This window comes from Lissotriton helveticus, chromosome 9 (genome assembly GCF_964261635.1).
Source record: "Lissotriton helveticus chromosome 9, aLisHel1.1, whole genome shotgun sequence".
Taxonomy (NCBI): Eukaryota; Metazoa; Chordata; class Amphibia; order Caudata; family Salamandridae; genus Lissotriton; species Lissotriton helveticus.
This window is the reverse complement of record NC_136070.1, coordinates 1,168,514,746-1,168,542,294: the sequence shown is the minus strand read 5'-3', so window position 1 is coordinate 1,168,542,294 and position 27,549 is coordinate 1,168,514,746. Positions and strand designations below refer to the sequence as shown.

General features: G+C 45.4%; 1 protein-coding gene across 3 annotated transcripts in view; it reads right to left on the bottom strand.

Annotated features, from left to right (window-relative positions):
• The window catches only part of PFKFB4 (6-phosphofructo-2-kinase/fructose-2,6-biphosphatase 4), a 305,232-nt gene that overhangs the window by 60,324 nt on the left and 217,359 nt on the right, over positions 1-27,549 (bottom strand). For all 3 annotated transcript variants that reach the window (XM_078661631.1, XM_078661629.1, XM_078661630.1), the window contains exons 6-8: positions 27,007-27,063; positions 18,112-18,233; positions 885-1,092 (exon numbers count right to left, since the gene is read on the bottom strand). In XM_078661631.1, coding sequence (XP_078517757.1) covers positions 885-1,092; positions 18,112-18,233; positions 27,007-27,063 — 387 coding nt within the window. The remainder of the gene's footprint in view (positions 1-884; positions 1,093-18,111; positions 18,234-27,006; positions 27,064-27,549) is intronic.

The following is a 27,549-nucleotide window of genomic DNA, read 5'->3' as shown; positions in this document are numbered from 1 at the left end:
AAATTTCTTGTAGTACATAATCTTTGCACAAGTTTATTTTAAGAGCAGGCTTCACAAACTATAGTAGCAGGATAATACTTTGGCTCAGGCACAGCGGAATGTTCCCATATGTTTTCCTTTATGATAATCTGTACTTTCTACTAATCCTTCATAAAGTTGCAGTCAAAATCATAGTCAGAAGATGAAAACGAAAGCAGTTACACGAATGACAATACACCATGTGACACACCAGAAGCAAAGTCCACAATCATTAACCAAAACACAACAAAGCGGCACAGCAATGAATCTGTTTACATGTTCTTCGTTTCTATGTCTAAACTGCTGCCACTATGTTTTGGAAAAAGTCTCAAAGCTCGGACAGCAGGTGTGCTTTTCTCAAAAGAACTATCACCGAATATACTTTAATATCCTCATGAACAATTCCACTTTAGCAAGCAAATCATGTCTTTAGTCTCTTAGCCAAAAAGTCATTACTTCTCTTCTAAGAGAGCTATAATAGGGGGTGTTCTATTTTTAACTACCATGGCCACTGCAACTCACACAAAATTAAATTATCTAATGAAAGAAATTCAGACCAATATACAGTCACCAAATTATGTCGATTTTAGATCACTTTCAACATCTTGAAATTCTGAACCAATGCTCTAGAAAATGAGTGATATTAAATGTATGCCAAAATTCACTATTTAAGTTACAATCAATTTTTCATAGTAAATAAAGATTTTAAGCCTGAAAATGAAATTGTTTAAAGTGAGATAACATCGAAAGTCATGTTTGATTCAGAAATAATACTGCTTTAAGGAGTTGATATCCACAATATAAGGACACCTGCTTTGAAGTATAAAAACATAATAATGGCCTTTACCACAGAAGGTATCACATACCTCTTTTCCTCGTTGCGACAATCCAGAATCACCTCCTATTTTGCCTTTTATATTTAATTCACTTTCTCCATGGCGACAGAGGTAGATTGAACGTGGAGCTACATGAATATTCATGAGGTAGTACACAATTCGACTCTGAACATGGTCCATAACTCTGTTCACAAGGTAGCGTCTTCCAACATCCATGATCTTAATATAAGACAGAGACCTTTCACAATAGGAGAAAGCAAAATATTAGTTTTTACCCCCTCGTTGCTTCAATTAAGTTCATGCCATTTATGAGGTACTTTCACCGGAATATCAGATTTAAAATATCCATTTAGGATAGTGTTTGAAATAGGTTTTCATACATCATTTACAATTTTATAAATCACCATATTAATGATAACACGTGACAATGGGAACTAACAATTTGAAATGGACACAAATACTTGGCAATTAAGGCTAAGAACTAAACCATACAAACATCCCACATGCCGGTCATTCTCACACAAATGATTTTAATTAGATTATGGGGACCTTGCTCTAACACTGAGCACTTATTGGATTTTAAAATTATGTTTTTACGTGATGATTTATATGGACTTCAATAGCCCTTCCCTGTTACGGGGAAGAATACAGTAAATGTTATTTATAAACACTAATCACAGCAACACTTACTATCCGACTGGTTAACCCGCTGCGTGTTACTGTCGGCCAACGGCCGTCGCGCGCTCTACCTCGGTACTGCTGCGCACGTCCGTTGGCCAGATTCACATGCCTGAATCATTCCCCGTCGTCGGGATGGGAGTCCCCGGTACATAAATAAAGTAATGATATTGATATATATATATATATCTCCAAAGGCCTCTCATTAGTAACATATCCATGTCCTTTTGTGAAAAGGACCACATTTTGGAGAAGACCCAATCAGCTATCACCACCACCCTCTGGAACCTTCCTGGAAGGAGCTCTAGTCCCTCAGATTTTCGTAAGCACAGTGCTAAGTAGTTGTATTACTCAGAGAACTAAAGTGAGCCCTTCCAGGGGAGGTGGGTGGGTTGCATGTGAATCTATGAAAGATACCAATACTGGATAACTGCAGTTACAGGTAAGTAACGCATTCCTTATCCAGTATTAGGGTATCTTTCATAGATTCACATGCCTGAATCAGAGTAGTAAGCAATGATAAGCACATTTCGAATGGTACAGTATGAAAATCTCCAGATAATAAAATATCAATGTGAGGTATAAAAAGGTACCAAAATGCAATATCAGAGAGAAATGTGCGTGTTTACAAAAAGACAGTGGGATGAAGAGAAAGGCTCACCTCTAGTGAAACAGATGATGGAGCACTGCTTGCCCCACTGCTGCATCTTTCATGAGTTCTGTATCCAAGCAGTAATTCTTGGTTAACGTATGCGGCGTCTTCCATGTTGCCGCTCTGCAGATGTCTGTAATGGGCACTCCAGCGAAGAGCGCCATGGAGGTCGAGATAGCCCTAGTGGAATGGGCTTGACCCTTGGAATGCAGGGGTTGCCCGGCTTGCTAGTGACAGAAGGTAATAGCTGCAGAGATCCAATGAGAAAGCCACGAAGAGTTGGTTGGTTTTGCAAAATGTCTTCGTTTTGTCAATGTAGAATTTAAGGCAGCGTTTGAGATCGAGGGAATTGAGAGTTCTCTCTGCTGCCGTTTGGGGATTTGGAAAGAAAGAGCGCAAGACTTTGGGCTCATTGAGGTGAAAGTCCGATGGAACTTTGGTTACGAACTTAGGATTTGTCCTCAGGATCACTCTGTCGTGTTTGAATTGAAGGAAAGGGTCCGGAATTGAGAATGCCTTAAGCTCACTCACTCGCCTCACCGAGGTAAGAGCAAGTAGGAGTGCCGTTTTCCAGGAAAGATAGTTGAGATCAGCTGTGTGTATCGCCTGAAAGGGGTGTTCTATAAGTTGAGCAAGAACTGTGTTAAGTTGCCAGGTAGGAGGTAGAGTCTTCACAGGAGGGAACATTCTGAATAAACCCTTAAGAAATTGTTTAATTAACCTACTAGACCAAAGAGAAGGGCCTGCAGAGGATCTTCTGAAACGAGATATTGCTGCCAAGTGAACTTTAATGGAAGCATGAGCAAGACCTGAGTTTGCCAGATGGAGAAGGTAAGGTAATATCTGTTCCGGAGAAGATGAGAGAGGGTGTATCTTTTTTGACTTGCACCAGATGCAGAACCTCTTCCATTTCAGGGAATATGTTTTGTTGGTACGGTCAGCTCGAGCCCGAGCTAGAACAGCCCTACAGTCCGGAGGGATTTCTAGGTCACTGAATTCTCTGAACTCAGGAGCCAAGCCGATAATTTGAGTGATGCTGGATCCGGATGTTGGACTTGCTGCTGGTTCATTGTGAGGAGAGAGGGAGAGAGGGAAACGGCCTCAAAGGGATAGGGGGTTCCAGCGACAGGATATGAAGCTCCGTGAACCAGTGCTGGCGTGGCCATGCGGGAGCCATCAAGATCAGAATGCAATGTTTTGCCTTCAACTTTCTGAGTACCCTGGGAATCATGGGAAATGGAGGAAAGGCATACGCAAAGACGTTGAACCATGCAATCGAAAAGGCATTCCCTAGAGACCCCTTTTGGGGACGCAAGCTTTCGTAGTATTGACATTTGGCGTTCTGTTTGGTTGCGAATAAGTCCAGGTGAGGAGTGCCCCATTGGGAGAAAATGCGGTTGAGAGTCCGCTGATCCAACTCCCACTCGTAGCACATTGTTCGTTGTCTGCTTAGTGAGTCTGCGAGGACATTGTCTGTTCCTGGGACGTACTCTGCACAAAGGGAAATGTTGTGAAGAAGCAACCAGTTCCAGATTTTCTGCGATTCGTGAGATAGTATCAGGGAACGGGTTCCACCCTGTTTGTTTAAATAGTGCACTGTCGCGCTGTTGTCCGTCCGCACAAGCACTAGAGAATTTTTGATCCGTGGGAGGAGAGCCAGAAGAGCTAGGTAGATAGCTCGCAGCTCGAGGAGATTTATGTGAAGCTTCCGCTCGGAAGGGGACCACCGTCCGCTTATCCGGAGCTCCTGGAGAAATGCTCCCCAACCATCCAGGGACGCATCTATTGTGATGATATGCGGAGAAGCTGGAAGCAAGAAAGGCAAGCCTTGCGAAATGTTTTGAGGGCGAGTCCACCACTGCAGAGCTTCGACCATGTGAGAGGTATTTCGGGTGACATCGTCGAATGACCCTGTACACTGGATCCATTGAGCTGACAGCGCTTCTTGGAGAGGGCGCATGTGAAGGCGACAGTGCGGAACCAACAGGATGCAGGAAGACATCATCCCGAGCAGAGATTTGAAGAGGTGCACTGTGAGAGACTTTTTGATTTTATGCGATTTGCCAAAGAAATAAGTCTGTTTCGCCGCTCCCTTGAGGGAAAAGCTTTTTTGTGGGTTATGTCGAGAACAGCGCCCAGGAAAGTTATACTCTGGGAAGGTTGGAGGATAGACTTATCCTGATTGAGAGTGAGACCCAAGCGGTTGAAAAGCTGAAGACAGGCGTTGGAGGACCTGGTCACGCCTGCTAGAGAGGGTGCTTTGACGAGCCGGTCGTCTAGATACGGGAAGACTTGGTGGTGTTGCTGACGGAGATATGCGGCAACTGGAGACAGGCATTTCTTAAAAATGCGTGGTACTGATTTTAGGCCGAAAGGCAGGACCCGAAATTGGTAGTGTCTGTCCGCCACAGCGAGCCTCAGAAACTTCTTGTGATTTTTGTGGATTGGGACATGAAAATAGGCATCCTGAAGGTCTAAGGACATCATGTAGTCGTTTGCGTTGAAAAGTTGTAGCACCTCTTGAATAAAAACCATGCGAAACGACTGTTTCTTGAGATATTTGTTGAGACTTCTCACGTCCAGTATAGGTCTCCATTTCTTCTCCTTTTTTCGCACCAGGAAAAAGCGGGAGTAGAACCCCTTCCCCCATTGGCCAGGAGGAACGTTTTCTATAGCTCCCTTCTGGAGCATCAGTGAAAGCTCCAAGAGTAGAAGATGTAAGTTCTTGTGGAGCATAGGACGAGGAGTGGTTTGAGGGGGAATTTCTATGAACTCCAGCGAGTGTCCAAGTGAACTAGTTGTAGGACCCAGCGATCTGTTGTTATCTTTTTCCAATTGTGTAGGAAATGAGAAATTCTTCCTCCAATCCTGGAGGGTGGAAAGGAAGTGGAGACCTGTGGCAGAGAAAAGTCATTGTCGTCGAGCTGCGTCTTTTTGTCTACCTCCTTTTCCTCGAAAGGAGGACTAGAGTAATACGACTTATTGCTGTTGACGATGCTGGTACTATGGTCGATATTGTTGATTTGAAGAGTAGGAGGAACGGTAGTGCTGGTAGTTTCCTCTCGTAGAAGATTGTCTCCTTCCTCTTGAGCCTTGAAAAGGAGGGTTTTTGAATTGAAGGGTACCCAAAGCCCTAGCCGTATCAGTATCCTTTTTTATGCCCTGAAGAGCGTCATCAATGTGTGTGCCGAAGAGAAGCTGGCCGTCATAGGGCATGTCAAGGACTTTAGTCTGTATCTCCAGTCTTAATGCCGTTGCCTTCAACCAACCTTGGCGTTTTAACACCGCAGCACCCGCCAGTTGGCGAAAACCAGTAGATGCGATATCCATCGCACAATCGATGATCTTGGATGCTGAGCGTTTGCCCTCTAGCAGGATCTTCTTAGCCTCTTCTTTTGATTCTTCTGGCAAGGACCCAAGATATGGGGCAATGTCTGCCCACATTTGTTGATTATAACGTCCCAACAGTGCAAAAGAGTTGGAAGCGCGCACTGTTAATGCGAACAGGGACGAGAATATTATCTAGCCACATTCTGCCTTTATCTGGAGGGGCGGTTAGTGTTGCAGAAGGGTTTTTAGATTTCCGCTGAGCGGCCTGTGTGATAACAGAGTCAGGTTTGGGGTGGCAGGTCAGGCAAGCTGGAGCGGTGTCCGGAGCCCTGTATTTCTTGTCTAGTCTAGGAAGCACCGGGGGTAAAGAAGAAGGGTTTTGCATAATCTCACCCTGGTCCCATATATAGTCGATAATAGGTATAGACCTGACGGACTTTTGAAAGGTTCCTTAAAGTCATAAAGGAAACAGTCCTATTGGTGAGAAGGCATAGGTATTTGGAAACGCTGCGCTGCTCTCTCAAGGATGTTATGGAATCCCCCGATATCCTCAGGAGGTGAATCAGCCTGAGTAGGCACAGGGGATGCCGGACAGGGAATCACGTAATTGTCCCATTCATCATGTTACGATTGGGAATCTTGAAGTTCCCCTTCTTCATGCTGTTCCTCCTCATCATCATCATCGTCATACGAGTAAGGTGGAGGTTGAGAAGTGGAAGGGCCAGGTTGTAAAACCAGAGGTGAAGGCAGAGGTCTAGGCGGCAGAGAGACCACTGGAGGAGGAGCATAGCCGAAGTTGGAAACCTCGGTTTGTAATCAGTTATTAGGAATTGGAGGTCAGAAAGCAAGGTCGCTGGTAGGCAAACCATAGGAGGTTGAGGGCGATGGAACTCCTCATGGTAATCCACCTGTTCCTCCTGTTCTTGATCATCATATTCCGAGCTTTCGTGATATTTGACGTGAAGTTCAGATGGGCTGGTAGCAGTCCTGAACATACTGCCGTCAGTCTTCCTCCTCCAGGAGGTGGGCAGATGGCAAAGGCTGGACTATGCTCGGAGAAGTAAAGGCTGGTGTCAGCGTGCGTTTCGTAATCTTAAGGTGTACATACGCACTTTGCAAGGTAGGTTCAGCTGTCATCGATGAGCCCGTCGACTGAGTGGTCATCGACGGTGAGACGTCGACTGTTATCACAGGTTGCAACGTCGACGACGGAGTTGGAGTTGGCGTTGTCGGTTGTGGCGTCGACGGTTGTATCGTCGAAGATGCGGTCGTCGACGATTTTGTCATTGGCGGTGTCTTCGTCGTCGACGGCGGAGTCCGCGTCGACGACGGGGTAGATGTCGACGTGGTAGTCTTCGTCGACGTGGGTACGCTCGTCGACGGCGATCGTAGAGACGTCGACGGTTTCGACGTCGACTTCTTTATTTTAATCGTCGACGAGATAGACCTACCAGCCGCCGATGATGAAGTGGTCGACGTGGATAAAGTAGAAGATGCCACATAAGTAGAGATTGTTGTCATCGACGAGGTAACAGTCAGTCAAAGTCGACGAGGTGGAAACAGGCTTCTTGAAGGTTGGAACAGTGTCCGGAGGAGAAACTTTCGCCAGGAAAGCCTTGGAATGTGCCTCTGAAGACTTTTTGTGCATCTTCTTTTGAGGTGGCTGCGATAAAGGACCTGGAGAGGCCACCCTAGGTCTCTTTTGAGAGGAATGGGATGTCCTGAAGGAACATTGACTCTCTTCAGAAGACACTGCTTGGTCTTTACCTTTAAGCCTCAGCAGCCAAATTAAGAGGCGTCCCTCCCTGTCTGAGGGTTTTTGTAGAAAAGGTACGACATACCTTACAATCCTTTGAAGAGTGATCAGGGTAGAAGCAATAGAGACAGGTTTTGTGTTGATCATCCACATGAAGTCTCTTTTTACCACAAGAAGCACAGGACCTAAAAAGTCCTTTCTTAGGAGTATCAGCCATGAAGAACCTGAAAACTCCACACAGATGAAGGAATTTTGTTGAAAAAAAAAAAAAAAAGAACTGGAAATCCAGAAACCAAGGAAAACTGAGCAGAGCTCAGTGGAGACTCCCTTAGCACGACGTGCGGTAAAAAATCTGAGGGACTAGGGCTCCTTCCAGGAAGGTTCCAGAGGGTGGTGATAGCCGATTGGTTCTTTTCATCAAAGTTTGGTCTTTTTCACAAAAGGACATGGATATGTTACTAATGAGAGGCCTTTGGCCTATTACTATGTATATATGTCTATGAGACATTACTTTATTTATGTACAGGGGACTCCCATCCCGACGACGGGGAATGATTCAGGCATGTGAATCTATGAAAGATACCCTAATACTGGATAATTCTGTGTACCATGAGATCTCAGCTCTTGGAGAATGCAAGATTGAAAGGACATTCAGCTATGGAGCATGACATACATGGATAAAGAAAATAACTATTGGAGAGCATTCTATACTGCAACGTCTTGAGGTCTTGGTCATCGAAAAGATGGCTGAGGAACTTGGAAAACAGCAACGCTTTAAGGCAGAATGATTTTTAAATGTGCACCACTTTATTAAGAACCAGAAATAAACACCCAAGGACGGCGCACAGTAGTCATACGAAGTACCTACATGTATTGCGACTCCTGTGCGTAAAACAAGAAGGGGTAGAATATCCAGCCCTGCAGTTGGAGCATGTACAAATAGGATGAACACTTAACTGTCCTCTGAAATGTGGTCGTCAAACCTAGGTGGGGGTCAAATGATATTCCCAGCCTGACCACTAATGGGGATGCTGGGAAATCTAGCTCGGTCATCTCCCTGTTTTTCATATAAAAAAAGAGCAGTCATCACCTCGTGGAACAAATGGGAGCAGACCGCCATAGGCACAGACGGTGACCAGTTCAATGCATAAGAAAGTGATTAAAGGCAGACAAGGCAAGGAATGCAAAGCAGAGTATAGGCTGTTATATTGAGTTTCCTGACAAAAAAGGATTGGCCATCCAAAAGGGCAGCTCAAAAAAGCCTTTGAAGGGAGTCCACATCCTTATATGGTGTTTTAATCACATATATGGTGTTTTAATCACACTTATTTTGCTAAGTGCTCCAATGATAATAAAGGCTGACTGGCGGCGTCCTTACTGAGGTTAATTTATCTTCCTTAATGAGGTTAATTAATGATATGCCACCGAATTAGAAAGGTACAAAAGAAGTATGGTTAAGTGGAGATTTGTCATTGTGTGAGGTTTTTTATGATGGGAAAGAACGCGGAACCTATGCTTGTGTCAATGAGACAATGCAAAGAGTGGTGCCAGTGGTTAAAAAACATGCCTCGGGGCTCGCCAAGAGAATAAGAGTGAGAGGGAAGAGACTGCAGTCAGGAAGACTTACCATAGTTGAACTTCCTTGCAAACTAACATTTTCAAAAAACTGCATCTAAGCCAAAGCAATATAGCACAAGTGTTGCAGGAAAAATACTTCACATGGTTAAGATGTGGGGGGCATTTTGGTGATGGCTGGAGACAAGCACTGACAAAGCCAATAGATCTCGACTATGTGAGAGCTATTGGTGTTGGAGATGTGTTTTAACCATGTTCTATACCAGTGTGCCTGCTGTTCAGCGTGGCGATCGTCAGTGGCTTTGGGTGGGTGGGGAGAGGGAATGAATGATGTACATTCGTTAGGGGTAGGGAAGACGATTTGGAGGCAGAGGAGGGGCTGCAATGGGAGTCTGTTTTAGGGCTCAGGGCTGGGGAAGGGGCGGTTTTAGGGCTAAGGACATGGGGTGCCCAGTTTCGGTTTTAGGGCTAGGGAAGGGGAGGATAAGAGTGGATAGATGGCATTCTGTGTTTGATTGCTTAGGGCTAGAGAAGGGAGTGGTTTAGGGAAGCGGGCAGGACAGGGGCAGCAGCAGGGGAGCAGTTTTAGGGCTCGGGCTAGAAGGAGAAGAGGAGTGGAGTGGAGAAGTGAGGGTTGGTGTGTTTGAGGGCTGTGGGTTGAAAGAGGGTTGGAATGAATATGTTTGGAGTTGCATTGGACGAAATCACACAGATTATAGATTGGGGTAGAGTGAGGCAGACTGAACTGGAGTAGATTGGGGTAGTTTGGAGTGGAGTAAAATGGGGTAGATTGGAGTTGAGTGGGGTAGATTGGAGTTGAGTGGGGTAGATTAGACTTGAGTAGGCTGATGTGGGGTAGATTGGTCTGGTAGATTGTAGTGGGGTAGATTAAATTGTGGTGTAGTGGGGGTAGATCGGAGTAGGGAGGATTCGGGTACATTGGAGTGGGCTGTAGTGTATATTGGGGCAGTCTGAAGAGGAATGGGGTAGATTGGGGAAACGTGGGGTGGAGTGGTGTATATTGGAGTGGGGTGCAGTGGATTGGAGAGGAGTAAAGTGAGGTACATTGGAGGGGAAGAATGGGTGCATTAGAGTAGGGTATATTAGAATGGAGTGGGTTAGACTGGATTGGGATAGATTGGAGCGGAGTAGTTTGGGGTGAGGTGGGGTAGGGTAGATTAGGATGAGGTGGGGTAGATTGGAGTGGGATAGATTGGGTGGAGTGGGTTAGACTGGAGTAGATTGGAGTAGGCCAGACTAGTGTATGGTGACTTGAGTGGGCTAGTGGGTACACTGGAGTGAAGCAGGGTAGATTGGGGTAGCGTGGAGTGTGGTTGAATGGGGTAGAATGGAATGGGGTAGATAGGATTGGAGTGGTGGAGATAAGAGGTGGAATGGGTGGATAGAGGTAGATTCTGGCAGATTGTAGTGGGGTCGATTGTAGTGCGTCAGATTGTGGTAGTTTGGAATACAGTTGAGTGGAGACAGAATGGAGTATAGTTGAGATGCAGAGAGGGGGAGATTGGAGGAGTGGGGTGGGTTAGATTGGGTGGATTAGAGTTGGGTAGATTGGGATACATTGCAGTGGGGTAGATTGGGATACATTGCAGTGGTGTAGACTGTAGAAGAGTAGATTTGAGTGGGATGACCGCTTTGGATAATCCATGGACTTTATCATGGGGAAATAATTAAAACCGATGTGAAAAGGGGGAGCCATGTTCCCATGCATACCTCGAATGCAGGCAGTTTAAGCTGTCGCGATGCAGTAATTATCCCATTATTATTGATAATACACTAAAAAGTAAACCAACTATTTTCTGTGAAATGCAGTTGCAATGTTCTAGGGTCGCTGCTAGTGCCTGGCACAGCTGTGATACTCATAACAGCTGATAGCGAAAGCACAACACCTGCTTCAAAAATGCGGGAGGGGGAAGAAACAGTGCCTCATTCACGTCGGGAGCAGCGGACGGGCACTGATTAAGTTGCATTTATCTGTGCTTGGTCTGTGGGTCACAGCAAGCTTCGGAAGTGACGTTTTGAATGGACTAAGCCAATCAGGGACGCTGCAAAGAAGAGTGACGTTGCATCACACAAATGGTAAGCAATGGGCAGGCTCCAAGCCCGTTTTGTAAAGAATAGTCTCACAAGCGAGGCGAATGCGCTGGCGCATACTCGACCCTAAAAAGAGTTCGGTTTTTGGTAAAAGTATAGAACAAGCATTTACAATGCAATGGTTTTGCCTTTGTTAAAGTTAGAGCTATTGGCATTGCTCTTGACACTCTGAAGCTCCACTCTGAAGCTCCACTCTGCACTCTGAAGCTCCACTCTGCACTCTGAAGCTCCACTCTGCACTCTGAAGCTCCACTCTGCACTCTGAAGCTCCACTCTGCACTCTGAAGCTGCACTCTGAAGCTCCACTCTGCACTCTGAAGCTCCACTCTGAAGCTCCACTCTGAAGCTCCACTCTGAAGCTCCACTCTGAAGCTCCACTCTGAAGCTCCACTCTGAAGCTCCACTCTGAAGCTCCACTCTGAAGCTCCACTCTGAAGCTCCACTCTGAAGCTCCACTCTGAAGCTCCACTCTGAAGCTCCACTCTGAAGCTCCACTCTGCACTCTGAAGCTCCACTCTGCACTCTGAAGCTGCACTCTGAAGCTCCACTCTGCACTCTGAAGCTGCACTCTGAAGCTCCACTCTGAAGCTCCACTCTGAAGCTCCACTCTGAAGCTCCACTCTGAAGCTCCACTCTGAAGCTCCACTCTGAAGCTCCACTCTGAAGCTCCACTCTGAAGCTCCACTCTGAAGCTCCACTCTGAAGCTCCACTCTGAAGCTCCACTCTGATGCTCCACTCTGAAGCTCCACTCTGAAGCTCCACTCTGAAGCTCCACTCTGCACTCTGAAGCTCCACTCTGCACTCTGAAGCTCCACTCTGCACTCTGAAGCTCCACTCTGCACTCTGAAGCTCCACTCTGCACTCTGAAGCTCCACTCTGCACTCTGAAGCTCCACTCTGAAGCTCCACTCTGCACTCTGAAGCTCCACTCTGCACTCTGAAGCTCCACTCTGCACTCTGAAGCTCCACTCTGCACTCTGAAGCTCCACTCTGAAGCTCCACTCTGCACTCTGAAGCTCCACTCTGAAGCTCCACTCTGCACTCTGAAGCTCCACTCTGAATCTGCACTCTGAAGCTCCACTCTGCACTCTGAAGCTCCACTCTGAATCTGCACTCTGAAGCTCCACTCTGCACTCTGCAGCTCCACTCTGAATCTGCAGCTCCACTCTGCACTCTGCAGCTCCACTCTGCACTCTGCAGCTCCACTCTGCACTCTGAAGCTCCACTCTGAAGCTCCACTCTGCAGCTCCACTCTGCACTCTGAAGCTCCACTCTGAAGCTCCACTCTGAATCTCCACTCTGAAGCTCCACTCTGAAGCTCCACTCTGAAGCTCCACTCTGAAGCTCCACTCTGAAGCTCCACTCTGAAGCTCCACTCTGAAGCTCCACTCTGAAGCTCCACTCTGCACTCTGAAGCTCCACTCTGAAGCTCCACTCTGCACTCTGAAGCTCCACTCTGAAGCTCCACTCTGCACTCTGAAGCTCCACTCTGAAGCTCCACTCTGCACTCTGAAGCTCCACTCTGAAGCTCCACTCTGCACTCTGAAGCTCCACTCTGAAGCTGCACTCTGAAGCTCCACTCTGCACTCTGAAGCTCCACTCTGCACTCTGAAGCTGCACTCTGAAGCTCCACTCTGAAGCTCCACTCTGAAGCTCCACTCTGCACTCTGAAGCTCCACTCTGAAGCTCCACTCTGAAGCTCCACTCTGCACTCTGAAGCTCCACTCTGAAGCTCCACTCTGAAGCTCCACTCTGAAGCTCCACTCTGCACTCTGAAGCTCCACTCTGAAGCTCCACTCTGAAGCTCCACTCTGAAGCTCCACTCTGAAGCTCCACTCTGCAGCTCCACTCTGAAGCTCCACTCTGAAGCTCCACTCTGCACTCTGAAGCTCCACTCTGAAGCTCCACTCTGCACTCTGAAGCTCCACTCTGAAGCTCCACTCTGCACTCTGAAGCTCCACTCTGAAGCTCCACTCTGCACTCTGAAGCTCCACTCTGAAGCTCCACTCTGCACTCTGAAGCTCCACTCTGAAGCTCCACTCTGAAGCTCCACTCTGAAGCTCCACTCTGCACTCTGAAGCTCCACTCTGAAGCTCCACTCTGAAGCTCCACTCTGCACTCTGAAGCTCCACTCTGAAGCTCCACTCTGCACTCTGAAGCTCCACTCTGAAGCTCCACTCTGCACTCTGAAGCTCCACTCTGAAGCTCCACTCTGAAGCTCCACTCTGAAGCTCCACTCTGAAGCTCCACTCTGAAGCTCCACTCTGAAGCTCCACTCTGAAGCTCCACTCTGAAGCTCCACTCTGAAGCTCCACTCTGAAGCTCCACTCTGAAGCTCCACTCTGAAGCTCCACTCTGAAGCTCCACTCTGAAGCTCCACTCTGAAGCTCCACTCTGAAGCTCCACTCTGCACTCTGAAGCTCCACTCTGAAGCTCCACTCTGCACTCTGAAGCTCCACTCTGAAGCTCCACTCTGAAGCTCCACTCTGCACTCTGAAGCTCCACTCTGAAGCTCCACTCTGCACTCTGAAGCTCCACTCTGAAGCTCCACTCTGCACTCTGAAGCTCCACTCTGAAGCTCCACTCTGCACTCTGAAGCTCCACTCTGAAGCTCCACTCTGAAGCTCCACTCTGCACTCTGAAGCTCCACTCTGAAGCTCCACTCTGAAGCTCCACTCTGCACTCTGAAGCTCCACTCTGAAGCTGCACTCTGAAGCTCCACTCTGCACTCTGAAGCTCCACTCTGCACTCTGAAGCTGCACTCTGAAGCTCCACTCTGCACTCTGAAGCTGCACTCTGAAGCTCCACTCTGCACTCTGAAGCTCCACTCTGAAGCTCCACTCTGCACTCTGAAGCTCCACTCTGAAGCTCCACTCTGCACTCTGAAGCTCCACTCTGCACTCTGAAGCTCCACTCTGAAGCTCCACTCTGCACTCTGAAGCTCCACTCTGCACTCTGAAGCTCCACTCTGAAGCTGCACTCTGCACTCTGAAGCTCCACTCTGAAGCTCCACTCTGCACTCTGAAGCTCCACTCTGAAGCTCCACTCTGAAGCTCCACTCTGAAGCTCCACTCTGAAGCTCCACTCTGAAGCTCCACTCTGAAGCTCCACTCTGAAGCTCCACTCTGAAGCTCCACTCTGAAGCTCCACTCTGAAGCTCCACTCTGAAGCTCCACTCTGAAGCTCCACTCTGAAGCTCCACTCTGAAGCTCCACTCTGAAGCTCCACTCTGCACTCTGAAGCTCCACTCTGAAGCTCCACTCTGAATCTGCACTCTGAAGCTCCACTCTGAAGCTCCACTCTGAATCTGCACTCTGAAGCTCCACTCTGAAGCTCCACTCTGCAGCTCCACTCTGCAGCTCCACTCTGCACTCTGAAGCTCCACTCTGAAGCTCCACTCTGCACTCTGAAGCTCCACTCTGAAGCTCCACTCTGCACTCTGAAGCTCCACTCTGAAGCTCCACTCTGCACTCTGAAGCTCCACTCTGAAGCTCCACTCTGAAGCTCCACTCTGAAGCTCCACTCTGAAGCTCCACTCTGAAGCTCCACTCTGAAGCTCCACTCTGAAGCTCCACTCTGAAGCTCCACTCTGAAGCTCCACTCTGAAGCTCCACTCTGAAGCTCCACTCTGAAGCTCCACTCTGAAGCTCCACTCTGAAGCTCCACTCTGAAGCTCCACTCTGAAGCTCCACTCTGCACTCTGAAGCTCCACTCTGCACTCTGAAGCTCCACTCTGCACTCTGAAGCTCCACTCTGAAGCTCCACTCTGAAGCTCCACTCTGAAGCTCCACTCTGAAGCTCCACTCTGAAGCTCCACTCTGAAGCTCCACTCTGAAGCTCCACTCTGAAGCTCCACTCTGAAGCTCCACTCTGAAGCTCCACTCTGAAGCTCCACTCTGAAGCTCCACTCTGAAGCTGCACTCTGAAGCTGCACTCTGAAGCTCCACTCTGCACTCTGAAGCTCCACTCTGCACTCTGAAGCTCCACTCTGAAGCTCCACTCTGCACTCTGAAGCTCCACTCTGCACTCTGAAGCTCCACTCTGAAGCTCCACTCTGCACTCTGAAGCTCCACTCTGCACTCTGAAGCTCCACTCTGAAGCTGCACTCTGCACTCTGAAGCTCCACTCTGAAGCTCCACTCTGCACTCTGAAGCTCCACTCTGCACTCTGAAGCTCCACTCTGAAGCTCCACTCTGCACTCTGAAGCTCCACTCTGAAGCTCCACTCTGCACTCTGAAGCTCCACTCTGAATCTGCACTCTGAAGCTCCACTCTGCACTCTGAAGCTCCACTCTGAATCTGCACTCTGAAGCTCCACTCTGCACTCTGAAGCTCCACTCTGAATCTGCACTCTGAATCTGCACTCTGAAGCTCCACTCTGAAGCTCCACTCTGAAGCTCCACTCTGAAGCTCCACTCTGAAGCTCCACTCTGAAGCTCCACTCTGAAGCTCCACTCTGAAGCTCCACTCTGAAGCTCCACTCTGCACTCTGAAGCTCCACTCTGCACTCTGAAGCTCCACTCTGAAGCTCCACTCTGAAGCTCCACTCTGAAGCTCCACTCTGAAGCTCCACTCTGAAGCTCCACTCTGAAGCTCCACTCTGAAGCTCCACTCTGAAGCTCCACTCTGCACTCTGAAGCTCCACTGAAGCTACACACCGCGCAGGGCAGCTCTGGATGCTGATGCGAGAGGCCAGCTGGGAGGCGCGCTGCTCGTCTTCCTGCTCGTGCTGACTCGGAGAGAAAACTTGTTTTCATTGGGAGAGCGGCCTTCAAAGACCCGGTCACTGCGCCTCTCCGAGTGTTTAGCTTGGGATAAAATGGGCGCAGTGTTGTGGTGATGACAGTAGAGCAAGGGAGGTGCTGGCAATGCCGGAACAGACTCGGGGGCGTTCCCGGCGTCGCGTGACGTTGGCAAAAGGCAAAGAATGTCAGGAACGCCCCCGTGTCTGGTCCGGCATTGACGGACAGGCCCCTCGTCCAATGGCAAGGCTCCGTTTACGGAGCCAGCCAATCAATGACGAGGGCCGACCCAAAGCACCCTACAGTTCTCAACAGGATTTCGCCTGCGCGAAAAGCTGCGCAGAGCGCAGCTTTCGCTAGGCAAAACCTAAAAATGGTGCATTGTTAACATACTTCTGCCCCTTTTGCAATTGCTTCCTGGTCGTAGGAAGCTTTGTTTCATACCTACTTTACTACTTTAAAGGTACAATAAAACGGAGCTTTATGAACCTCTGAAGGCAGAAACCCAGCAACACACAGAGGCAGCTTGAAACGTGAACTTTGAACCGAAGTCTGCCTTGTTCATGAAAGGCCAGGGAACTGTAAACAAGGACAACATTAACAACTTCCAAAGTTAAACACATGGCAGGACTGTTGCTGACAGGGAGGATGACCTTTGAAGCAGAAGGTTATAAACGCAAAGGCTTGGCCCTGCAGGCTCACTGGGATAGCATTACTGCCGCCAGATCGGTCACTGGTGAAACCCTAGCCCAGAAGAGTAAGTGATGCTGCTGCCAAGGAAGCTATAGATCCGAGCATGGTGTGCGAAAGAGCAGGGTGTTAGAAGCTGGTGGGGGACGGGGGAGGTGGACTGACAATCACTGGACCATGTGTTTGAGATTTAGAAGGGTTGTACTAAGCTACCAAGGTTATGTTAAACTGTAAATACACGTTCTTTTTGCGTTTACCATACATATATGCACAGTCTCCCCAGGGTCTTTATCAAGCCCCTGAGATGGTGGGTCCCCCCCAGCGATTCAACACTTGTACAAAGTGGATGTTAGAGTAGGGATGTAGCTATCAAAGGTGCAATGGCACTAGAGTTCTGCGGCTTAGGGTGCCAAGTGGACACATTTCACTATTGTTAGATAGCTAACATTTTAAGTGGTCCATGTGTCTTGGTGTGTTGTGTGTATAGAGGTTAGGAATCCTGGATTTGGCCATCATTCGGTATCAAATGCGACATGGAATGACTGAGCTTGGAAACCAAGGAGACATCACAGTAGCCCACATTTCCTAGAACATGTATTGTTGTATTGTATTTTAATTGCATTTATATAGCGCTTACTACCACAGACGTGGCGTCAAACCGCTTTTTCGGCGAGTAGCACGCTACTCCGGAACCCATAAAGGATTAGTGTTGAATTAGTATAGTGAAATATTTAAGTGGTGGATAGGTTAGTCAATTATTTCGATTCAGAAGAATCGCGGAAGGACAGAAGAGGGAAAAAAGCTTTTTTATTTATATACCGTTGGTTACCCCTGATGGGGTGTTGAAGCACTTTTTGTTTTGGCGAGCAGCATGCAACTCTGGAAACCCATAAAGGATTAGTGGCGAATTAGTATACTGAAATATGAAAGTAATTTGGAGTGAGGAGGATAGCGGAGGGATAGAAGAGGGAACAAAAATGTGCATGTAATGCAAGTAAGCGAGATTTAAAAAAACATGACACCATTCAAGTCCTGGCCTCTCAAAATGGTAAACCCACACAGACTGTTACAGAAGCCGATTTTAACACTTGTGGTTGGGGATAGCTCAATAAAAAGCATAAGTCAAGTAACAAAAAGTTTGTGGTAAAGGTTTCCCATTACTTAGTTCATTCTCTACACTCCTTTTTCCTATTGAGATGCCAGAACACACAAAAAATATGAAACCCCCTCCCCAAAGGAGTATTTTACAAGTAAATAGATGCAATTCAAATTACCTTAAGTGCTGCAGAAACTTTGAAGTATTCTCTTCAAATGCTTTTTTTTTTTTTTGAAGTCTTGACCCCAGTTAAAAGAATAAGGTTAACAATTATGGTAAACCTGATACTAGTGGTGGAAGGCTCTGTCATAATCTCAACATTTCTAGGGGACCCTAGCCCCACCAAATATTTGGCCACAACACTAATCTGAACTGACCAGGACCTCAAAGCCAAACCACGACGTGTCCGGTTACACTTGTTGTGAAAAGGAAAACTCTGTCAACAGGAAGGACTAGAATATATTATATGCGCTTCCAAATAGGAGCTCCTTCAAAAACAACAGAAGAGAATAACAAAAATAATTCTCCCGTGGGCGACCCATTCCAACCCCTGAGCATCAAACATCCCCAACCCAGATCATGGCTTGTCCTAATTCTAGCTGCCACCATTCTTTATGTGACACTTACTTATCCAAGGTTTCGCTGATTGTTTCATAAGAGTTCTTGTAGCATTCGATTCGTTTCATGAAGTCTTCTGTGGCTTCATCATTACTGCAATCAGCATAGTCTGGACTGCTTAGCTTCACTTGCTATAGGAAATGTAAATCAGGTTAGTGATGCACACGCTGCAGAATATGTGCTTAACAAAATGTGATATAGCTTTACATCCGATGAAAATCGGTGGGCACATTTAAGGAGCTCTGGAGCAGCACACCTGCAATACTGCAGACGCGGGCTGCCAAGGGCATCACAGGACTCGAGACAATGTCCTAGGGTAGAGAACCCATCGCTGCGAAATCTAAACCTATGGTAAATAGCTGATGCTCCAACTTTTTAAATAAATACGAGGACTGTGTGCATTCGTACAAAACCAATTATAACGCATAGAATTCATATGCAATTCGTGTCAGGAAAAAGTGCAGAAAACGTGCACGAGTCAACAATGAAATATACTTGTGTGTCAGAGAGATTTTCTTACAAAAACGGTGTTAGGCAATTAGTGTACCAGCTCATGCAAAAAAAAAAAAAAAAAAAAAAGTTAAAAAACGAAGGAAAAAAAACCCGAGCAAAACGCCTTAATATAAATGAACTGGATTTCCAATAAGGAACTATACATTATGCAGTGTGTTTACCCTGCTCCTGGGAACTTGTTTCACTGGGGCTCATAGAGGCTGCAAATTCATCTCTTGGCTTCTCCTTGTAGCATCAGCCTTCAAATCAAGACGTCACAGGTCCCAGATAGAGCCTGGCAACAGTAGAAGGCTTCTGATGGGAGTTGTTGGGCGAGTCACATCGTGTGTGAAAAAAACTGGGGGTGGGGAAGGGTAAAATGCAGGAAGTAGTGGGCAATACTGGAGGGTGAATCCAACCAGAGCGAACAGAAGCTTCCGTTAGAAAAGGCGTTGACCATTAAAGAAAATAAAATACAATTTCCCAGAGTGTGCAGACTTTTACTTTGATTAACAATGAGCCTTATCTGGGAAGACCTGAAGGTCTCCCATTACTAAAGTTCTACTGGACTCGGTGTCCGGGCACTCTAGATAATTTGCTGATTTGTCTGTAAATGAGCCATCGGGATCCAGAAGCTAGGAACAATACCTATCAGCAGATGTGTTAGGACCCCACTAGCACATGAAAGTCACAGGTTCAAAGCTACTCAACTCCTCCACCTTTTTTCTGCCTATCAGGAAACTTGGGGTCAAAAGCAGTACTCCTCCTCCTCAAGTATATTCACTGTTTGTAAAGGTGAAGTTATCTACCTTTTGAGTTAATTCCACTAGCAGACCTCTATTGCCTTGGCGAAAAGGCATCTGTAACTGCTGCAACACTAGGATTGTGCTTGGGTATCCCTATTTAACACGTATATGGCAGGCCCTTGATAATCCGTGATCCCGGACCCACCCCTTCACTAGGCTTTTTCCCCATTTAGCCAACTACTAGAACTGGAAAGATGTGTACAGTTTCCTGGGGCAATGTTAAGAAAAATGGCACCTAGAACTACACTAGCAGCTTGAATCATCCTCTACCCGCTTCCGTCTCAAGTCCATATCATGTGCTTTCTAGTCACACAAATAGCTGTCCTCATTCTCAATTACTTCCTGCCTTGCACAAGCAACAACAAATATCAGCGTAGGATGACGTAGATGCTGCAGGTTCAACGTGGGCATAGGACTCCATCCGGTTTACTCTATGGGCCGCAGCCTCATTTCACCACCATGCCTAACTCACAAAGAACAACAAAAATCCACTGAAGGGCCAACTTTTAGTCATTGTCAGCTATTAATGGATTTAAAATAAAATGTAAACAAAAAACAAAGGAATGCTTTAAGAACAGTTACGCCTTCTCAGGGGCCACATAGATGCGGAATACCTACTTGGCTCCTACCAAGGATACCAGCTCAGGGAGTGGCACAGTCCGAGCTACACTAGAAGTCTTAGAAATGAAGTCCACAAATCCAGCAAGTGTACTATTGCTGCTAAATAATAATAATAAAGGGAAATTTATAAAGCGCCTGGTACGCTAAGAAGCGTGTCTCCACGCCAACTGAAAAAATACAGACTCAAACAGAAATAAGGAGTGGACCCGACTATCTTAAAAAGGTGTGTTTTTAGTTACCATGCACAGATCACATCTATGAACTTCAGAATTGCACATGATAAGGATAAGTTTGAATGTGAAGCCGACCTATTTAGTATGACTTACACGTGGGATTAGCATTCTTTACTTTTTACTTGAAAGGCATGGGCCTAAACTGGAGTTCACCCTGAACTACCACCAGTTTACACAAACAATATCGAAAAACCCGAAGTAACCATTACACTGAAGTTCCAACTTTTAAAACGTATCTCAAAAGATATGAATAAAAATTGCATGAAAAAACAAGTATTTGCAAAGCAACAGGTTTGACACATGCACTTGAGCGCTGGTAGAAGCAATGAGCATGCCTGCTGCACAGCAAAGCAATACAAAATGATTGCTTTGTATATACAATGCATAAATGACAAATAATTAAATGTGTGATGAAAGTGTACTCTTAATAGTAAAATAATTCATCATGCAAGCAGTAGACTAGACCCAAAAAACCAACAGAAAGAAGGTGAGACTAAAAGAAAAAAGTTACTTACCTGCGGCAACAATCTTTCAGGTGGATTCTCTACCTGTACACTGCTCTCCTGTAGAATTATCGCAGGCATCAGACTGGCTGTGGGAACTTCAAAACTCAAGTTGTAGGGAGGGGCCTACCTTCGTATTGACCCCGAAAATGACGTCCGCCGAGCAATATAGTTTCCTTCCATTTTATTTCAAGTTTTTGAAGTGAGCGGATTGACTGGTATTGCAGTACCAACCTTGGATTGGGTCCTTAGTAAACTTACCCTATAACATATTTATCAAATAGGGAGACGGGTGGGAATGGTGAGGAATCTGAAAGTAGATAGAGCAGTCACCAAAAAGATAGCTACCACAGGTAAGTAACTTTATCTTCTGATGGATATGATACTTCTACCTGAAGATTCCTCACCTAAACAAAAGAGTCCAAAACAGTACCCTTCCAAGGAGGAGGGGTGATGGACAGTTAAATTAGAAAGTTCTGCAGAACGGATCTGGTGAAACTGTCATCCATACAAACTTGGGAATCCAGGCAGTGTGTATGGATGCCCATGAAGCCTCCTTGCAGATTTTTGCCTCAGGAACATCCCTGGCGAGGGCAGGAGTAGAAGATTTGGCCATGGCAGAATTAGCCCCAATCCCTTCCGGAAGTTCTTTCTTGGCCAAAGTGAAGCAGGTCTTGATGACTCACCTGGAGAGAGTCTACTCCTCAACTGTTTTGCCTTTCTTGGAACCCAAGTACCGAACAAACAGTTGGTCATGCAGTTGTATGTCCTTGGTGTGGTCTAGGTAGAAGTTGACAGCCCGCTGACTATTCAACCTATGAAGCAGCTCCTCCTCCTTTGTGGTATGGGGAGGCGCAAAGAAATTGGTAGGGTGATGGACTGGCCTAAATGAAAGGGAGTCACCAGTTTAGGAAAGGAATTAGCACTGATATGCAACAACAATTTGTAGGGGAAAAAATTAGTTGAGTGGCAGACTCGAGGTCTGTAATCATAGATCTGTCTTGCTGAGGTGAAACCACCAAAAACACTGTCTTAAAGGTTTACACTAGAAAACTGTGAAGGGGTTTAAACAAAGAACCCATCAAAAACATAAAAATAATATTAAGGTCCACTGGGTCTCAAAATCAGTAATTGGCAGATACAAATCAGTAACCCAATTCAGAAAGCGTAACACAATAGGAATTTAGAACAGGAATGGCCAGTCTGGAAGACAGAGGAACGCTGATAGCTCAGCCAAATACCCTTTTACACTGCCAACTGAACACCCCCAATATGCTAGGGAGCAAGCTGTTGGATTTGCAGCAAACAAGCCTGAACAGTGTTGTCTATGCTTTTTTTTACGCACCATGAAACAATAATGTTCCACCGCCCACGATAAGCAGATTTTGTGGAAGGGCGAAAAGGTGATAGGATTAGGTCAACCAACCCCATTGGCAGCTGAAAAGAGTTTAAATGTCCCTGCTCAATCTTCAGACATCAAGGTGGAGGAATCGGAGTTTGGGATGATGAGCCACTCTACCAGATGGGGAGCGGGGGGGGGGGGGGGGGGAAATAGAAGGTCACGTCAAGTCTGAATGGCAGCTTTAGCAAGGGAAATAGGGAGAAGCGCCTAAGGTCGTCACATCACACCCTCCTTGGCTAATGCATAGAAATTAGAATAACTTTGTCTAGGTCTAGGCAAATCTTTCTCAGAACTCGAGGAATCAAGGTTATGAGAAAACATATAATGCTGGTGAAAGTTCCACCTAAACTGAAACGCACCATCAAAGGCTCCCCTCAATGGATACAGAAGGCAAAGAGCTGCTGGCAATAAGCACTCACAGAAGACAACTTCAGGAGTGCTTCACCAAACAAAGATGTCCTGCACTGGCAGGAATTGACAGTTGTGAACAGCAAAATAACACTGCTCTAACATTCTGAGGAAAACTCCAAACACAAGAGAGCAAGTCTGGATGCATGCTGATGGTGTAGTCTGGGCTTCAACGTAGAAATATACACCCTTCTTTTAAAAGCCATCTTGGCTTAATACTAGCACTTCGGGCATCCTGTAATCAGTTACCATGACGATCGGCAAATGCGCCCTTACGTCATTAAAAATTGCGTCCCCCAAGCGCTAGGTCTGTTGACTTCGGGGCATCCCACTATTAGTTACCATGACGATCGGCAACATGCGCCCTTACGTCATTGCGTCCCCACACACGCTAGGTCTGTTGTCTATTTCTCCTCTCTTCTACAGATGCAATTCGCAGAAACCTGATCATTGGAAACACCAGAGTGTCCGCAAGGGGTATTTAACAGCCTCGCAAACCCGGGTCCATTTTCCACGGAGATCCGACGCAGCACACCAGGTCTTGACGAAGGTCCTGAACAACTATGTAGTAAGTTGACCTACAGGAACCGTTCTCCCACTAACCGGGTAAGAGCTTCCTTTACAACTTTTACACAGGGCTACCATGCCACTTTTTCTTCTCCACAGAGCCAGAACCCTTGCTGGAATCTCAGGGGCACCCGCTGCAAATTGCTAGTGTGAGAATAAAAGTTTAAATTTTTCCTTCTTTTGTGTGATTTCCCGATACAGACAACCCCATACAGTAGTGCATATACCGGTCATCACCACACTGTACCGCCACCCCAGTCTCACTTTGCCGTTATTTTCCGCTATCCTCACGGACACAGCGGCCAATATGTATTGACGTGATCATGCCAACTAGGCTAAAATACCATTATCTTTAGGTCTGTTCGTCTTGTATGTCTTTTGTTCAGGAATGCTCCGAGAGGGAATCTCCTTCTCGCACATAGTGCACCTTAGCACGTGCAACGCATTTTGGGTCTAAAACACGCAATTTAGTGTAGAGCTCACATTTCACATAAACTTAAGGTCCTGAGGAAAGCCAAATAATAATTATGGCCTGGCTGAAACATGTAGACTGCCCAATGGATGCAGGAGTTCCTAACTACCACTCCATCTACATACAACGCCTTGCTTTTATTACAGCCAGAGGCCCATCCATTAAAGATAAACCCTTTGGGTAATGGGACCACTGGACAGTTTTTAAAATTCACTATCACCGCACACTCAGCAATAAACCTGCTCCGCTGAAATACAGGCGTTCTAGCACACTCGGGACACATTGAGTATTAACGGGTGGGTCCGATGATGAAGCATGCCACCAACTAGGTTGGTGGGTGAGGGCTTCATAAAAAGAAATTCGATTTTTCTTTATTACCATTCATACAGTTCTGAATTCTGTATCAGGTCTAGATAGACTAGTTCTCTTTGATGACATATAAAAAAGGCATCTGACATTACTTGAGCCAAAAATACGAAACCTGCGTCCCATACCAGCGGCTTGATAGCTTTGAAGTTTCCAGATCCAGTCTGATGCACGGGATAATTCTGCAAGCGTGGAATATGCAAGTAGAAGTATCCATCAGAATACTCCTGTAGGCTGATCCAAGGTCCGATCGAAAATACCACAAGCTCATGGGTGAGGGTTCCCTACCAAAGAATCTAGTGCTTGACAGCGGGATAAACTAAAGCCATTTTCTGTAGTATAGCATACCATGTTTATCATGTACAGGGCAAGCAGTATTACACCCCAAACTAAAAGGAACAACTACAATACTAGTTAGGCCTCTAGTCTTTTAGGATGGACCGTTGTAATCATCTTAAAAATAATACAAAATTAGGTCAGCCACTTCTCTCCCTAAATATTATCTCCTTCCAATCCTAGGTTCCTAGTCAAACTGTTGGGGACTCCGAATGCTTTAGACTTTACAGATACACAATGCTATTTGCTTTCAAACAGCATGTAAACCAGTAGACTAGCCATTGCCTGGATCTCGCTTTGCACCAATTGCCAAGTTTCAGAGCAATCAATATGCAGGTCCACTGCCTGCAGACTATTCTGAAACCACTCTAGATTTGTGATGTAGACATTGGATCATCAGGTGTATTAAACTGTGCTAGACTGATAAGGCAGAGCTGGTAAGCAGTGCCATAAGCAACAACCCTGCATGGGAGAACTAGACACTTGTGCATACTTTTGGAATTACTGCACTCAGCAGCTTTAAATGTCAAACGCAGGCCAATGCAAGCCACTCCCATGCACTTTAAGACATAATCATGCAGATATCAGTTTGTCAAGTCACCCTGTCCCCCACCTTGATTAGGGGTCGAATATTCCTGGAAGGGCTGCACTCCCACGTGCTGCCCATTGACCAGGGCATTGTGCTGTAGCTTGTGAGCTCTTCTGTCAACCAAGTAACAAGGAAACAATGTGGAGATACTTGGGTTTAGCTTTTTACAGCCTTCAAGCAGAGGTTTTCACTGCTCTAACCACTAAATAAGATTGTGTTGATTTATTTAGTATGACACATAGGGATTTCAGGAGGATATCCCTAATGAATAGTGAGAAATAAAAAACATTTTTGACTGTGAGATATATGTTAACCCACAGCACTTGAAACTCGGATTGCTTTTGCTGCAACATGAGTCTATAAGAAATATGCTTTTTTAACCTGTCTGCCACATCATTCGAAATGCATTCACACTAAACATTATTTCATTTTGAATTTATATATGGCCGGGTTTAATTAATAAAATTGTGATGAATAGTTTTCGCTCTTTGTAAAAGGTTTTGGGTTAAACCAAGCAGCCAGAAAAGTGAGAGGCTTGATAATTATGTAACTGATTACACCAAAACCATCACGATGAATTATACTTAAGCTCTAATCCTCTGTCAATTTCTGACGTCCATGATAACCGTCTCTCCTTATTACATGCATACATGAGCATAGCATGGAATGCTTACCTAGTTTGCTGAAAAAGTCTACAAATCTGTTAATTCAAACATTCCAAGACTAATGTGTAGCAACATACCAACTCACACAAAGTAAACAGAAAAAAATATTTAAGACATTCTTCCCATGTAATTTTTTTAATTTTATTATTGTATTAGAACGTCAGAAATTCCAGGGGGAGAGCCTTCAATGGAGGCCTTATGTTAAGAGGAAGCATTGTTCTTAAATCGGTTTTAATTTTGGTTTTTTTAATTGGTCCTCTTCAAAAAGTGAATAGTTTGTCCCCTCAAATGAAAATGTATACTAAATAATGAACCTCAAATAATAACCTCTGTTTTTAGTAATGGCTATATATATATATATATATATATATATATATATATATATATATATATATATATAGATATAGATATATAGCAGAATATCACGTGTTTGCATATAAATTGTTGCTCTTCGAGAGTTCAGTCTTACACAAAAGAAAAAAAATACATTGTATTCATTTGCATACTAAATAACACCCAACAAATCAACGACAAATAATTTGAAGTAAACCATCAAGATTACATTTTGTGCTGACTTTACTGGTCTGGAATTAAATTAAGTGCATTTGCACTTTTAATCCTGGATTCATTAGATGTCATGTACTTAAACTGCAGAAGATGGAGGATTGTCTAGATAACACCGGATAACCAAACCCACCAGTCTAAAGAGGCAGGTTATTAATTCAGGTCTTCCAAATATAAAAAGCTCTTGCCCTAATCCAATTTTTCTGTATTTCTTCCAGTGTTTGAGGCCGAATGCCATTTGCTTCCCAACTGGAAAAACAGTTTGCTGGGTAAAAGTAGATTGATTATTCTTCTGCTGTGGTGGTAAAAAAAAGTCAGAACGCCCATGTAATATTTGGCCCCTAGTCTTTCACTAGCACAGATAGTGACACACTGTAGTTTCTTTTAGTTGTGCATATTTTCCTTAACCCATCAGCCACTGCAATAAAAACTAGCACAGTAATATTAAATATATATTTTGTAAGCAATACCACGTACTCTAGCGTGACGGATACTAAATATGTGATTTCTCAAACATATAAGGAGTTAATTTTTATTGTCATTATTTCTTACCAAGTCAATTGAAATGCAAACATTTATTTATCATCCATAACCGTTTGGAACAGAAATAGTCTAAAACAATGTAGTACAAACTCCCAATATAGTGTTAACAGGTTGACGTTGTGCAAAGCTATCTGAAAGTATGAACAATGCTAGTTTTTTTTCCTCACAAAAAGACTAATTAAACTGTGATCTCCAAGGTAGCTTTAACACCAACTGGCAGTCCCACAGCTTTTCTCCATTCCTCTGAACAAGAATTAAAGCAGGTATTTCAGTGTGAACAAAGCACGTTCATGAAAGAAGGAAAAAGAACTCAACAACCAGCAAACGTTTTACTCACCACAATATTTGCAGTAATGACTTCTGGGTCAACACATATAGACTCAACGAAGAACGTCTGCAATTAAAGAAAATGCAAGTTGAGAAAACGTGTCCACCAGATTGCCAGCAAGGAGCAAATACAGATTCCAACAAATAATCACCGATTTCCGAATACCATGCACTGCAGACACTTTTAATAAGATTAGCAACTGAGTGACCTTAATACGGTTTGTCAATCATGATGGGGATTACTGCATTAAATTAAAGTATTAAAGTATTTCAATGCTTATATACCCCTCTTTGCTTGGTGGAGAAAATGTTTCCTTCATCCAAATCCTTGGTGGTGATGTACAAATGAGATGCATCAATTATTATCACTTGGTAAGAAAATACAGCCGCAGGCGGTGGTCAGCCGCACCCTTAATAGCATGCTATGGCTCACCCTCTTCCAGACAGTCCAACATCACCTAAATCGTTGGTGGAATGTGGCGCAGGTCAGGTCGGGTCATATAGGGCTGAACATAGAAATAGAGTTGCAGAAAGCGTGTCTAATTCTACCACA